The sequence below is a fragment of the Callorhinus ursinus genome, unplaced genomic scaffold, assembly GCF_003265705.2.
Source record: "Callorhinus ursinus isolate GAN/ISIS: 27379988/994484 unplaced genomic scaffold, GSC_fseal_2.0 scaffold2, whole genome shotgun sequence".
Classification (NCBI taxonomy): Eukaryota; Metazoa; Chordata; class Mammalia; order Carnivora; family Otariidae; genus Callorhinus; species Callorhinus ursinus.
The window spans coordinates 75,345,507-75,359,287 of record NW_027397064.1 but is presented as its reverse complement, the minus strand read 5'-3'; the positions used below and the strand labels follow the sequence as shown (position 1 = coordinate 75,359,287).

General features: G+C 43.7%; 1 protein-coding gene across 9 annotated transcripts in view; it reads left to right on the top strand.

The window, feature by feature from the left end:
* Positions 1 to 13,781, top strand: part of FMNL2 (formin like 2) — a 303,487-nt gene that overhangs the window by 276,990 nt on the left and 12,716 nt on the right. For 5 of the 9 annotated variants that reach the window (XR_012375624.1, XM_073884012.1, XM_073884025.1 and 2 more), the window contains exons 14-22: positions 197 to 509; positions 851 to 1,063; positions 3,690 to 3,710; positions 5,907 to 6,031; positions 6,862 to 7,064; positions 8,604 to 8,838; positions 9,899 to 9,967; positions 10,098 to 10,178; positions 11,642 to 11,771. Coding sequence is in view for 7 of the 9 variants with exons in the window: in XM_073884012.1 (XP_073740113.1) it covers positions 197 to 509; positions 851 to 1,063; positions 3,690 to 3,710; positions 5,907 to 6,031; positions 6,862 to 7,064; positions 8,604 to 8,838; positions 9,899 to 9,967; positions 10,098 to 10,178; positions 11,642 to 11,771 (1,390 nt within the window). In the remaining 2 variants the exon portion in view is untranslated. The remainder of the gene's footprint in view (positions 1 to 196; positions 510 to 850; positions 1,064 to 3,689; positions 3,711 to 5,906; positions 6,032 to 6,861; positions 7,065 to 8,603; positions 8,839 to 9,898; positions 9,968 to 10,097; positions 10,179 to 11,641; positions 11,772 to 13,781) is intronic. The other 4 variants (XR_012375625.1, XM_025855902.2, XM_025855920.2 and 1 more) reach the window with 1 other exon arrangement.

Sequence of the window (13,781 nt, the reverse complement as noted above, 5' to 3'; positions counted from 1 at the left end):
TTCCCTTCCCTTTCCCTTCCCTTTCCCTTCCCTTTCCCTTTCCCTTTTTCTCTTTCCCTTTTCCTTCCCTTTTTCTCTTTCCCTTTTCCTTTTTTTTTTTTTTTGTTATTTTCTTGATCCGCAATTTGCCAATGTGATGGTAATAGGTATGAATGTCATGTGAAGTTAAACTCTTGATTGTGGACTCTTTTTGCAGGAAATCTACAAAGATGCAAATACCCAGGTTCACACATTAAGGAAAATGGTCAAAGAAAAAGAAGAAGCCATTCAAAGACAGTCAACTCTGGAAAAAAAGATTCATGAACTGGAGAAACAAGGGACCATTAAAATTCAGAAGAAAGGGGATGGGGACATCGCCATACTGCCAGTCGTGGCTTCTGGCACATTGTCCATGGGGTCAGAAGTGGCAGTGGGTAACTTTGTGGGACCAGTAACGGGGGTCGTCTCCTCGGGACCCTTGCCCCCTCTTCCCCCCCCACTACCTCCATCGGCAGACACGCCTGAAGCAGGTAAGAAGCCTCAGCGGGAGAACTGAAAGGGTATCGGGATATTTGTATTTCTTCTTTTATCCACTGTCCGTTTATGTCCTTTGTTTGCTTTTGTTGGCCGGTTCTTTTTTTTGATTTTAAAAACTTTTTACATTTTGAGATAAGGTTCTAAAGCTGAAGCTTTTACGTATGTTGCAGTGTATTCTTTATTTGCCAGTGAGGACATTTTATAGTGTTTGAAAAAAATTCCCATGTCCTTTTAAGTGTTTTGTTTTTTGGATACTTTATGTGCACATGACATCCTGCAGGTGAAGCCATTCCCCTGTTTTCAAAGGCAATTTGTTTCTGCTTTTTTTTGCTAGTGCAAAATGGTCCAGTAACGCCACCCATGCCACCACCGCCCCCGCCCCCACCCCCTCCCCCGCCTCCTCCCCCGCCACCCCCTCCCCCCCCTCTCCCAGGCCCTGCAGCTGAAACTGTGCTGGCTCCTCCTTTACCACCCCCTCCTCCTCCCTCTGCACCCCCGCTGCCCGGGACGGCCTCACCCACAGTGGTTTTCAACTCAGGATTAGCAGGTAAGAGCACAGAATTCAGACCCAGGTACCCGTGTACGAAATACTCATTTGTGTTACCTCCAGAGGCTTTAAAGCCTCTTTGAAAGTCCAGGTCTCTTGCAAGCCCATGTACCTCCTCTTAATCTAAGAGCAGTGCCGCTAATGTAGCCAGGAAAGGGGAAGCCATGCACAGGGGCATTTTTCTCTGCGTAGCTGTTGTTTCTCTCTAGCAGGGAGTTCTGATTTTGCAGACTTCCCACCTTCCACTCTCCCCATCTAGAAAGGGGAAGGAAGACAAGTTACCTTCTTAGGGGTCAGTGCATTTTCATGGATTCATGGAACACTTGTGGGCATCTGTACTAGTCGGAGCTCTGACACACGTTGCTTCTGGTGCTCTCGGCTCTGTTTTTGGAAGGTATTCACAGTGTCATTTACAAAAGGGGGAAATGGCTCTCTGTGTAATTGCCCGATGTAGGCTTCCAGGCATCTCTTCTGTGCATTTGAAGACCTCAGAATTCACTATAGTGCAACTGAAGCTTCAAGGGACGCGTTGCCAACAGCGGTATCTCTGTGCCTTGAAACGCTTCTGAATCGTGCACACTGCCCCCCTGCTAACAGGAGAGAATGCGGCATCCCCACCTCACCAGAAATAAAACAGGGTGTGTGGGGGGCGAGACGAAGAGAGTGGTTCTAATGCCTTGAAATAGGAGTTCGGATTTTTTGACTCATGGAAGTGACTTTTTACTCTTTTCTAAAATACCACAAGCCATTTTCCCCGTCATGGAGCATTTCCCTGGCATTTTGAAATTGCCGTGAGCTCTGAGCTTTGCCGTGCTGTCTCTGTGACGTCAGAAAATTCTGCTTTCTCCTCCACTTCGGTCTCTTATTTCCACTCTGTTAGGTGCAGTAGTTCTCAGCCTTCTGTCCAATGTCTAATGACCATCTTAGCTGTGGGAGAGTCCCCTGACCGCCGTTCCATCAGCAGGTGTCCTGGCCAGTCAGTAGGACTGATTCACCCTAGTGGCCGAAGCCCTTTCAGGCACCAGAAAGCCACCCAAGAGCAACCTTATTCCACACCGAGTCTGTGGTGTTTCCTTCCACCCCAACTTCTGTAAAGTCCAAGAAACAAACAAGGGGCCTGTTGAAAGTAATGTTCATAGGAATCCAGTGATTCAGTTCTACCGTTCAAGGTCACCCCCATCTCCTCCTTTCTTCTAGAACTTTTATTGCTTCCTAAGGACAAAAGTTGAAAGTGTGTCATTGTGGAACTATTGGATTTTAGAATGTGAACCAAAAACCTCTTAGCAAGCCCCAGGAATTCCTTCTATCGACAGGCTGCTCTTAGGCACTGAGTGTGAAAACCTGTAGTTGCCATGTACGCCTGGCTCACAGATGAGGCTTCCCTCGTAGCACCCTGAGAGCATTCACCGTGGCTCGTGGTTGCTGTGGTGGCTCTCGTTGGGTACCACCTCCTTTCTCTTTGGCACAACCTAACACGATAGAGCCTCTACTTCCATCCACCGAGCTCTCACCTAGAACTGAGAACTGCCTTGGCGTGAGGCTGAGATGTGCAGGGCCAGGGCTCCCTTCGGAGTCTGGTCCCCTCTGGACTCTTCCCACGACTTAATCTTGAACACTTGCAGGGTCTCTGGATTGCCTCAACTGTACGGCGTGGAACTCTGTTCAGCTGATGACCCACTGCTGCCTTCAGGGTTGCTGCAGCTGGAGGCTGTCCCCTTTGTGTCTTATACCATTTTTAGAGGGCTGTGGGTGGGACTTAAGAATCTCCTCTTCGGTGCCCTAAGTGTCCATTAAACAATGACAAGATGTTCTGTTTTACAAGATCTAAGGATTTTAAGACCGTTATGTAGCACATTTTGTGAGATGGGTTGCCAGTGTGTGGGGTAACTTTCTCCCTGGAATGAAGAAGCCAGACAGAATCAGGATGTCCCAGTAGAGGCAAGGGACAGAGCTGAGATGATATGCCCCGGGCTCCTGGAATCCAGAAACCTGTGACATTGCTAGGCCCTTGGATCCATGGGCAACAGGATGGCCTATCTCTTCGATAGGCAATGACCCAGGTGTGTGCGTGGTGGCCAAGACAGGGGACCTGAATGCAGTCCTCTAATTTTATCTAGTGAAGTTGTCTTTGCATTTTAAAGAGAAAATGCACAGTGTGGAATGTATATTTGAAGCGTTAGGCTTACCTCCTTACACATGTGCTAGAGCAGTCTGGTTTCCATTTTCTGTGTCAGTCATCTGTGACAGATGCCTGGGCAGTCTGTAACCTTTGCTGTCTCTTTGGGAGAAGGTGCTTTGTAAGTTCACAGTGAGAATTTGTACTTGGCTGATGGTTTTCTGAAAACATTGCTCATATCTTATGGAATACCTAGCACAGTTCAATATGGCTGTTTGGGACCATGATGATGAGATCATTTTTTCCCCTCTTCGAAGAAGGATTACTTTTTAAAACAAAATAATGAATCTTCAAGGCAGGCCCGAATGGAAATGCATTTATGGTTCTGTGCTGCCTTGTGAAATGTGTCCAAGAATGCTAAGAGTGCATGAACTGCTGAGTGGCTTGACTCTAACCATATCTAATTTTATTTTTTTTATATTTTCTTTGTTCTTTCTGCTTCCACAAAAGATGGGCCAATCAAGCTTTTCTGTAGGTTGCTCTTCACTGAGTGTGGTATTTACCATGTGTTTCTGTTGATCACACTGTGCCTTCACATCTTTTCATTCCATCTTACACTGAACCATTGCATTTTGACCCTGTGTGTGCAGGAAGTCTCGCTATTGGTTGACAGTTGGTCTAGGTTTGCCCACACACTTTTTGTAAAAGAGATTATGGCTCTGTAAGCAGGCAGCCTGGATTTCATAGGCCATATTCCTTCCGCCCTGAAAGAAAAGGAGTGTTTTTTTCTCTTAGTTTAATGGTCATAGCTGAATCTAAGGCCTCTGCTCTAGGAGGATTTTCAATTTATTCTGGGGAGAAAGGGTAGTTGCTCCACAGAACAAGGACAAACTGCTAGGTGCTGCTTTTCCAGGCCCTTCCTGCTGGTCTCCGGCTCTGTCCATGGAACACACGCCCACCCACACAGAGCCACTCCTTTAGCCTGAATGCTGCGAGCACAGTGTCTGTCATGGTCACCTGTAGGCCCCCTCTCCTGTAACCCACCCCTCATTCCCCAGTTGGAGTTAGGACAGCTTTCTGAAAACTTTTTTTTTTTTTTTTTGCCTGTGTTCTGATCTCAGGCTCATTCCTAATTTTGCTGACAAATTAAAAGTAGGGTAGCTGCAGATGGGATGACTTTCAGTGCATGTCCTGGGGCCTGCGGTGTCCATGGATGGATGGTGGAACCAAATGGCATGGACCCGCTGGCTCAGACTGTGGAAAGATCCCTGCACAGCTTCTCCCCTGCTCCCCCTTCTCCCTCCATATCGCTCACATGCCAGGCTAGAGGAAGGTCTGTTCCTTTGTCCCACAGAGGACACGGGTTTTCCTGGGCATTGTAGTCCAAAATGAAGTGCGGTGAGCTGTCCAACACTGTCGGGTGGTGGGGCTTATGGTGTCATGGTGGTAGAATGACCTGGTTTGGCAAAAGCTGTGTTTCTGTGTTCCTGCATGCTTTTGTGTGGATTTATCAGATGACATTCCTGCTGTGTATGTGGCCTTCGTAACTCTGGAGGAATGGCAGGCAGCCAGGGGAAAGCCCAGTGTGCATTGGGTTTATTTTGTTCTGTACTGCCCTTCTCCCTCCCTTACTAATGATGGCAAATAGCGGAGCTCCCAAATAGTGTGCTGGGCAGCCCGGGACAGACTTAAGAAGGTATGTGTGTGTGTATATACATACACATACACACACACACACACACACACACACACACACACACACACACACACACACACACACATATATATGTAGATGGTTTGGGAAGACTTCTTTATGATGTGTAATTAATTCGTGGAATTTTTGATGTATTTCCTTTTTTAGTGCATCTCCCCACTAAGAGGAGTTGACAATTCCTTACCTGACCCTCAAAGACAGATACCCCTTCCTCTCTATTAAGAGGTTTTCTGTGTTTTTCATGGGTTCATGGATGCCTTCTAGTCACATGTAGCTGACTCCTGGGGAGAACTTGCTCTTTAAAGTGGGGGGGGGGACAGGACCGTGGCCATTCTCGAAAAGCAATACTAATCCTGATTTCTGAGTACCCCTTCTGTCGTCTTAAATATTTTCTATTTTGAGCTGTTCGTGGCCCTTGGTCTGGTTGGGATAACTCAGCATCAGTATAATCCCCATTGTCAAAATGGCCCACAAGAATGTATTGCTCCAGCAGAAAGCCAGCCTTCCTGACATCACAATCCTGGTGCTGTACTCAGCCACTTACCTGCAGTCTCTGATTGTCTTTTAAGATTGGTTTGGAAATATGTGTTCTAGAACCAAGAATTTAAGATTTCACAATCTGACTCACACTCACCAGTGTCATAGAGCATTTGTCCTCTCTGCTGTCTAACATTATTAATAATTTTTGCTCCCCAATAGTTTGTCTTAAGCATTGTCCTAACATTGTGAGTGTAACAGAGCAATCCATTTGCCTGCATTAAAAAACAACAACAACAAAACAACCCCTGGCTCTTAGCCAACTTTACCATAATGTTGTGTCATTCAAGCAAATGACCTCAGATTGCCCTAGCCAAAGCCATGTGTGATGTTTTGTGTGTTTAAAAACACTTGGGCGCCTCTTGCCTGTGTTCCCCCAGTGTTAGAGTGTCATCTGCAAGGACTGTTCTCTGATTATTCTTGAGGATCGTGGGGTTTTGGTGGAGTCTTAATTTCATCCTCTCTGACTTCTGTAGCTGTGAAAATTAAGAAGCCAATCAAGACGAAATTCAGAATGCCAGTTTTTAACTGGGTTGCCCTGAAACCAAATCAGATCAATGGCACGGTCTTCAACGAAATTGATGATGAACGAATTCTGGAGGTATCTTTCTCATTGGTTAGAAACAGGGAGGGCTCTCTGGGCAGCAAAGCTAAAATGGGTGCTCTGCTAACCTGGAAGGTTCAGTGACACAATGCCAGTGTTTTAAATGCCTTGATGTAAAGAAGAAAAGGATTTTTAATATTAGAGAGTAAAATTGGACACTATTTTGTAAGGTGGTTTCAAAACTGTGTTTAAAAAGTTATGTTACGGGGCACCTGGGTGGCTCAGTCTGTTAAGCGTCTGCCTTTAGCTCAGGTCATGATCCCAGGGTCCTGGGATCGAGCCCCGCATAGGGCTCCCTGCTCAGCTGGGAGCCTGCTTCTCCCTCTCCCTCTGCCTGCCACTCTGCCTACTGTGTTCTCTATCAAATAAATAAATAAAATCTTTAAAAAAAAGTTATGTTACTATGGATTGGTTGTAATTATCCTCAGTGGATGCCACAAAATATGTATCTGACACAAGCCCTGCCCTTCATTTATAAAAGGGCATAAAAAAACCCTTTATTGAACTCTAAGTGAATAAGAACTCAATAATCACACTCACTATCTGGTTTGATAGTTTTAGCCTGTGGTGGCCGGCCCTGCAAGGTAATTTGGGAAGAGCTGTTGAGTTGGCCAGATGGAATCAGTTCTCTAGTTCAGACGTTCATAGCTGTCTGTGTGGCCTGAGTCATGCCATAGCACGAACAGGAAAATAGAGTAAGCCATGGTCAAAGGCAAGTACTGAGTAGAAAAAGGAAGTTCTTTGATGCTTAAGAAACTGGCAGAATGGTTTCCGACTTAATTTTTAGGTGTAATCCAATTTGCCTATTTCATCCCTCTCTACTCCAGGATTTAAATGTGGATGAATTTGAGGAAATATTTAAGACAAAAGCCCAAGGTCCTGCCATTGATCTTTCTTCAAGCAAACAGAAGATAACACAGAAGGGATCCAACAAAGTGACATTACTAGAAGCAAATAGGGCCAAAAATCTTGCCATAACTTTAAGGAAAGCTGGAAAGACTGCTGATGAGATATGTAAAGCTATACATGTGTAAGTTCAGGGCATTCTGGAAAATTCTATTCCAGTGAATTTAGGATAAAAACAAAAATAAGAAAGTTATGATTGGTAGATAACATAAATATTTCAATAGGGCAAGATGGAAGATAAAAGATGGAGCAATCCTTGATATCCACATACCAAAGCTTCCCTTTGTTAAGTATGTGTGACTTCAGAGTTGAATGGAATGCTAGCACTAAAGAGGCAGGCCAGAAATTACCCTTGTGAGCGCTGTATTCCAGCGAAAATCATTTTAGAAGAGTAACAACTGGATCAGGACATCATTTATTAACTTGATCTGCTTTCCTGTATGTCTATAGCAATGCATACCTACAAGGAGTGGAGAATTACAGATGCTAAAAAAAGGGAGAGACTGTTCATTTGCTCTGGAGTATCTGAATTTTCTCTGGATTTGTTGAATACAAATTTGATGGCATTTGTGGAATGATACAATTCAGTGCCAGATGCAAATGTGATACAGATGCATATTTTAGTTCATAACAATAGGAATGTGATTCCTGTTTCTCTTAGCAGCTTTCAGGAAATTTTAAAGTTCAGTTCTTTTCTTATCCCTGGATTGCAGAGAAGGCATTGGTTTTATTTACTTTTCTATGAGAGGAATCTTTCTGCCCTTCTTGTGGTCATGATGGATTTCAAATATGATTAGGAACAAATGTTTTAGATGTGTTAGGAATGAATTCAGTGTAAATTGGTATTTCGTAAATTTCGGTAAGAGATCTTTAGGGGAGTATGTGACCCTCAGAAATCATTTGTTCCAATTTCATGTCCTCAGGATGAAAATCCAATAGTCTGGTGTATCCTGTATTCTGTTCTGATTTCTGATGTTGAAACATGATAGGCATTCTGGTTTTTAATCTATAGATGCCGTATGTATCATGATGATTAGATATAATTCTATCACTTTGCTGGACAAAGATTGTCCAGGGAAGAAAATAGAGATTGTAGCAAATATTCTGTTTGTTCAAATTGAGCATATATCCAAAGAGACCTGATATACTTTCAAGGGATGTACGCATTTAAACCAAAACATCCATTTAGTACAGGCATTTGGATATCTTTTTTTTCCTAACGTAGAAAAAATAGTCCAGACTGTTGGTTTAATTGAAAAATATTAGAGTTTACCAGATATTCTGTAATTGTGTGTATAATATCAGTCTCCTTAATTAGCAGTACTTAATATGCCTTAAAAACTGTGTCCTTGAACCACTTAAACATCAGATGCTTCAGCCTTCCTTCTTGCTCTTCCTGTCATTTAAGTGTTGCTTTCTAGAGACTTAGAAAGGGGCTAAAAACTGAGTATGGATGTTGTGATGAGGTCTAGGTTCTCAGAAAGGACCACTGGAGCTACTTGTTGGGCAGTCATGAGCCAGCACCAAGTGGCATCTCCACCGTTTGGCTGTAGACATCATCAGTTCGTTGCAATGGTGGTTGAAGAGCAGGACCAAATGGGGGTGCGGTTGTAAAGGTAGGAGGTTTTCTCTCTAACACTGACGTGTCCACATCTGTCTTCAGATTTGACTTGAAGACATTGCCTGTAGACTTTGTAGAATGTTTGATGAGGTTCTTGCCAACTGAGAACGAGGTGAAAGTGTTTCGGCTCTATGAGCGGGAAAGGAAGCCCCTGGAGAACTTGTCAGATGAAGACCGGTTCATGATGCAGTTCAGTAAAATTGAGAGACTCATGCAGAAGATGACCATCATGGCCTTCATTGGGAACTTTGCGGAAAGCATTCAGATGCTGACTCCTGTAAGTGGACCAGCTCTGGCAGGGATACAGTATCATTTTTTCTTTTAAGTCTCTTCCAAAATTGTATTTAACATCATGGGCTCTAAAGACTCCTTCCCAGAACTTTCTAGATTGCATTTTTATTTTGTCCATTCCTTTTCACATTGTGTATGCCAACTAAATGTGAAAATGGTGAATTTCCATTTTCCATATTGCTATTCTCCTCCATAGAATGCCATTTTCTGTGTCTACAGATGTCCTCCAGGTTTCCCCTTCAATACATAGGACCAGGAAGATCATTTTCTCAAACTTGTTCCCCTCCTGAAGATACCAGTCGTCCGACTGACTGGGTTGGCAAGACTAGAAATGTTGCTTTCATTTCTAAAAATGATCCTGTATCTTTAATGAACAGGCTTATTGGCTTTCATTGGAAGCATTATAAATTTACCACAGGAGTCTTTTTCCTTGGAAATCTGTTATAGTACACCATGGTGATGGAGAAATAGTAGCCAACCATCTCTTGTTTCTTTGTGTTAATCTGGTAGAGACTTATGAATATTGTAAACATAAATATCATAAATAGTTCTTTCCCAGTTCTGTTTCTAAATACACTTTTGTTAATTACTGATTACAGTAGCATGTCTGTTCACAATATGTTCTGAGGACTTCTGGAGGGTTTGTATTTCTTTGCTGTTTTGTTTTCATTCCTGGACAACTCCAGTGATTTAAAAACATGGTTCCAGGTGGTGGGCAGGGAATTGAGTTCTACTAGAAGATGCTGTTGACTCCAAGCTCTGAGTCCCATTGGTTACAGATTTTGTGATAAGCAAGTTCTGACATTTCTTCTCATTTCAAATACTTTGAGAGAAGAGCTTGCATGTAAAGATATGATTGCCTAAGACCCTAGCAGGACAACTTAAATTTGTTATGTTGAGGAAAAATAGAACCTCAGCATTAAGGCTTTAAGGTCTAAATGCAGGTCTGTTTTCTTTTGTGTTAAATTTTAGTTTCTAATTAGAGTTTATTTTTAACATGTCTCTTTCTCTCTCCCCTCCCCTTCCTTCCTTTGAATGGAATCTAGCAATTGCACTCAATTATAGCAGCATCTGTCTCTATAAAGTCATCCCAAAAACTCAAGAAAATTCTGGAGGCAAGTAAAGTTTTCCTCATATACATACAGGGAAGAATTGAGTTGTCAGCTGAATTCCTGGGCCTGGGAATGCCTGGGATGCTCTACTAAGGGACTTCTTTCTCTCTCTCTCCTCTCTCTCATTTTGCAGATCATCTTGGCCCTTGGAAACTATATGAATAGCAGTAAACGAGGAGCAGTTTATGGATTTAAACTTCAGAGTTTAGATCTGGTGAGTGAACTAAAAGAAATACAAGGCTCTTCAAGGGACAAAAGAGCTGGCAGAGATTTAAGTCCCAGAGTGGAGGAGAGTCAGCTCTTGGAAATGGGAGTGGGATTTTTTTTTTTTTCAGAAATAAACAAAGGTTTTTTTTTTAATTTTCAAATATCAAAAACATTAGCTAATGTATGTTTTTCAAACAATGATATTCTAAAATTAGAGGAATAATTTTAGTGAATTCAGTGAATGTGAAACCTAAATCAACCAAGTATTGTCTGCTAGTTGGAGAACCGACTGGTATAATTTTTTGGAACATCATTTGGCAACGAGCACTTAGAACCTTAAAAATCCTCATGCCTTTTGACCCAGTGTTTCCATATCTGGGACTCTTTCCTCAGGAATCTGAATTATGGATGCTTTATTTTAGAATTGCAAATAATTAGAAACATTGTAAAGATCCAACATTTTGGAAAATTATTAACTATAACAATAGTTAATATGGTGAACTATTCTTCAACTCTTAGAATGTGAAGAATTTTCAAAGAAATAGATAATCTTGTGTTTAGGAAAGAGTATAAATTGCATGGACTAATTGATTTCACTCAAGTAAAATACGCAGGAAAAACCTGAACGGAAGTGGGTTAAGATACTAACAGAGAGATTGGACAGAATGAGGGATTTTTTTTCCAAAGTGCTTCTTTTTACTTTTCTGTATTTTCTAAATATACATATGTATATATTTTATCTATATATCTATCCCACTCCCCCTCCCTTCCCTGGATGGAAAAGGGTGTGCTGCTTTTCGGAGTCATCTGACTTAGATGGGCAGGACTAGAGACAATCCTCCGTGAAATCCTCTTCCCCCAAGGCTGTGTGGGGCTAACGTGGCTTTCACGTGAGAAGGTTGGGCAGTGGGTTGAGTCCCGGGCCCTGGGGAGACATGGCTTTTTGGTAGGGAGTGTCCAGTTAGTCCCAGTTCTGGCCCAGGAGGGTCATGTGTGGTAAGGCCAGCTGCTTTGTGTCATGGAGGCTGGGGAATGAGAGAGCGCTGGACTAGAAACGTGTAGACTGCAGGGTGGGAGTCCTATCTCGTGGGCAGTACCTGCACGCCTGCCGGTTCCACGCTCACTCCTCTGCTCCTTCACTTTGGAAAGCACCCAAACTGGGGGCTTCCTACTTTTTAGCCAGCGGAGGTGGTGTGGCAGATGTGCGGTGGGGAGGTTTTGTGTGGGTAGAGACGTGTGTTGGAATCGTCCCCAACACTGAACGTACCCCCGGTTGGAGAGGTCCTGTGGTCTCTTTTACAAGTTAGTGGGCCGGTTTAGTGAAGAACATGTCCAGACTTGATCCTCCCATGGGGGTGTTTTTTGTCCACTTTGGGGTGCTGTACTCAGATACTCTGAGTGGGAGGACATCATGTCGGGGGCAAGCTTCCCATCTTCTTTCACTCTAACCCATATTCCTTTTGTTTTCAGCTCTTAGATACAAAGTCAACAGACCGAAAGCAAACACTGTTGCACTACATTTCAAATGTGGTAAAAGAGAAATATCACCAAGTGTCCCTGTTTTATAATGAGCTTCACTATGTGGAGAAAGCTGCTGCAGGTACTTGACTTCTGCTCTTCCTGTTACTCTTGGGTATCAAGTGCCTTTAATCATGGGTCCTGGGGGAGCCATCCCCTGCTTCTTTGGAACCCCTTTGGAAAGGCAAGGTGAAAAGTCGGATGCTCTCGGCTGGAGTGTGTAGGCCATGGTGTTGCCCACGCCGGGGAGCCGTAGCAACTAGGACACCAGGGAGACCTCTCTGTGTCCTCTGCACAGAGTCGGGGCTCTGGACCTTGGGCAGCTTCCCTCTTCCATTCGATGTCCTTCTTAGTCTATTGCTGTTGTTGAGACACAAGAGAGAAAATCTGAAAATCACCCCCCAACAAATACTTGAGTTTGATTTTGTGCCATCCCACTTGCTCAGGTTTGGTAGTTCCAAGCATTGTGCCTCAGCCTGAGCACAAGCTAAATTATCAGTACTTTTGGCTGTTTTTTTTTTTTTAAAGATTTTATTTATTTATTTGAGAGAGAGAGAATGAGAGACAGAGAGCACGAGAGGGAAGAGGGTCAGAGGGAGAAGCAGACTCCCTGCTGAGCAGGGAGCCTGATGTGGGACTCGATCCCTGGACTCCAGGATCATGACCTGAGCCGAAGGCAGTCGCTTAACCAACTGAGCCACCCAGGCGCCCCGGTACTTTTGGCTGTTATTTTGCCATAGCAGTTACCCATTTTCTCATTTAAATCATCAAGTGGTTCTGAGATGGCTGGGCTATAGTAGGTACGTAATGGTATCCCCATGTTACCGACGAGAAAACTGACACTTTTAGAGGTTACGTAGCTTGCCCAAGGTCACATGTGTAGAACGTGATAGAAACAGGACTAGAACCCACGTCTTCTCATATACTTTATTGTCTAATGTACCACGTCCTCTCCAAAGATTGTTCACTTGATCTCAGCCAGAAGGCCGAGAAGCGATCCAAAGACTTTTTCAGCTAGAAAAAGGAACCAGAAGCACATTGACCCCAGAGTTGATTACATACTGTGATTCTCACATTAGGATCTTGAGCCCCGAGCAGCCAAGGTGTTTATTATAAATTCATATTCCCGGGGCCTACTTCAGACTTAGTGAATTAAATCTTTTTGGGCAAGGCTTTCTCTGACTTCCTCAAAGTAAATGGCCGCTCCTTTTGTGTTCTTACTACAGAGCACTCCGCACTACTCTTTCATACAAGATTTCTCAAATTTTATTATAACGGTTTGCATGTCCATTCCAATCTGTGGATTTATGAGTATAATCAAGTTTTATTTATAATTCCTGTAGCCCCTAGTAAATTGCTGGGCGCATAGGTAGATGAGTGAATGAATGAATGAGATGATGCAGTGCTAACTGGGGACGGGTACTGAGGGAGCCCTAGTGGAGGCTGAGAAGCAGGGGAGACTGATATTTTGACTGTGGAGAGCTGTGCAGAGCAGGCTGTGACAGATTCACTGAGGGCTCAGGGCTCCGGAGGCAGTGATTTTCCTCCTTCCAGGTTTCTCTTTGCCTAAATTTAGGGATTCTTTAGCATCACAATTCTAAATAAAAAAAAGAAAAAGTTTTAACAAAAATTTTTGTTTTGACCATTTTGTTTGGCCCAACTGAGATTCCCCAGAAGCGTTGAAAAAAAATCAGTCAGGGCAGGTGGAGAGATGGAGGTTCTCTGGCAGCATTGTTCTCTGTGTTCTCTCTCTGGTGTCCAGGTGAGCTGACATGTATTCTTTATACCTTCACTCCTTTATTCAGTCACTCCCTTTGCTGATCCAGTGAGCCTTTCTGAGTCCCTGTGGTGTACTGGGCACTGTCCTAGGCATTGAGGAGTCAGAGTTGAGTAAGACCGTGTGAGTCTAGCAAGGGAAAAACCTAACCGCCTTGTGTAATTCATCCACGTGCAGAGCTGAGTCGGGCAGCAGGGAGCCAGAGGGGAAGGTGGGTGTGGAAGGTACCAGGAAGACTGCTCTGGGAGGGTGGCCACACTGCAGATGGAAAGGTTCGTGCTGAGAAGTCCTTCTGAAGCAGGGAAGGCTTCTTTG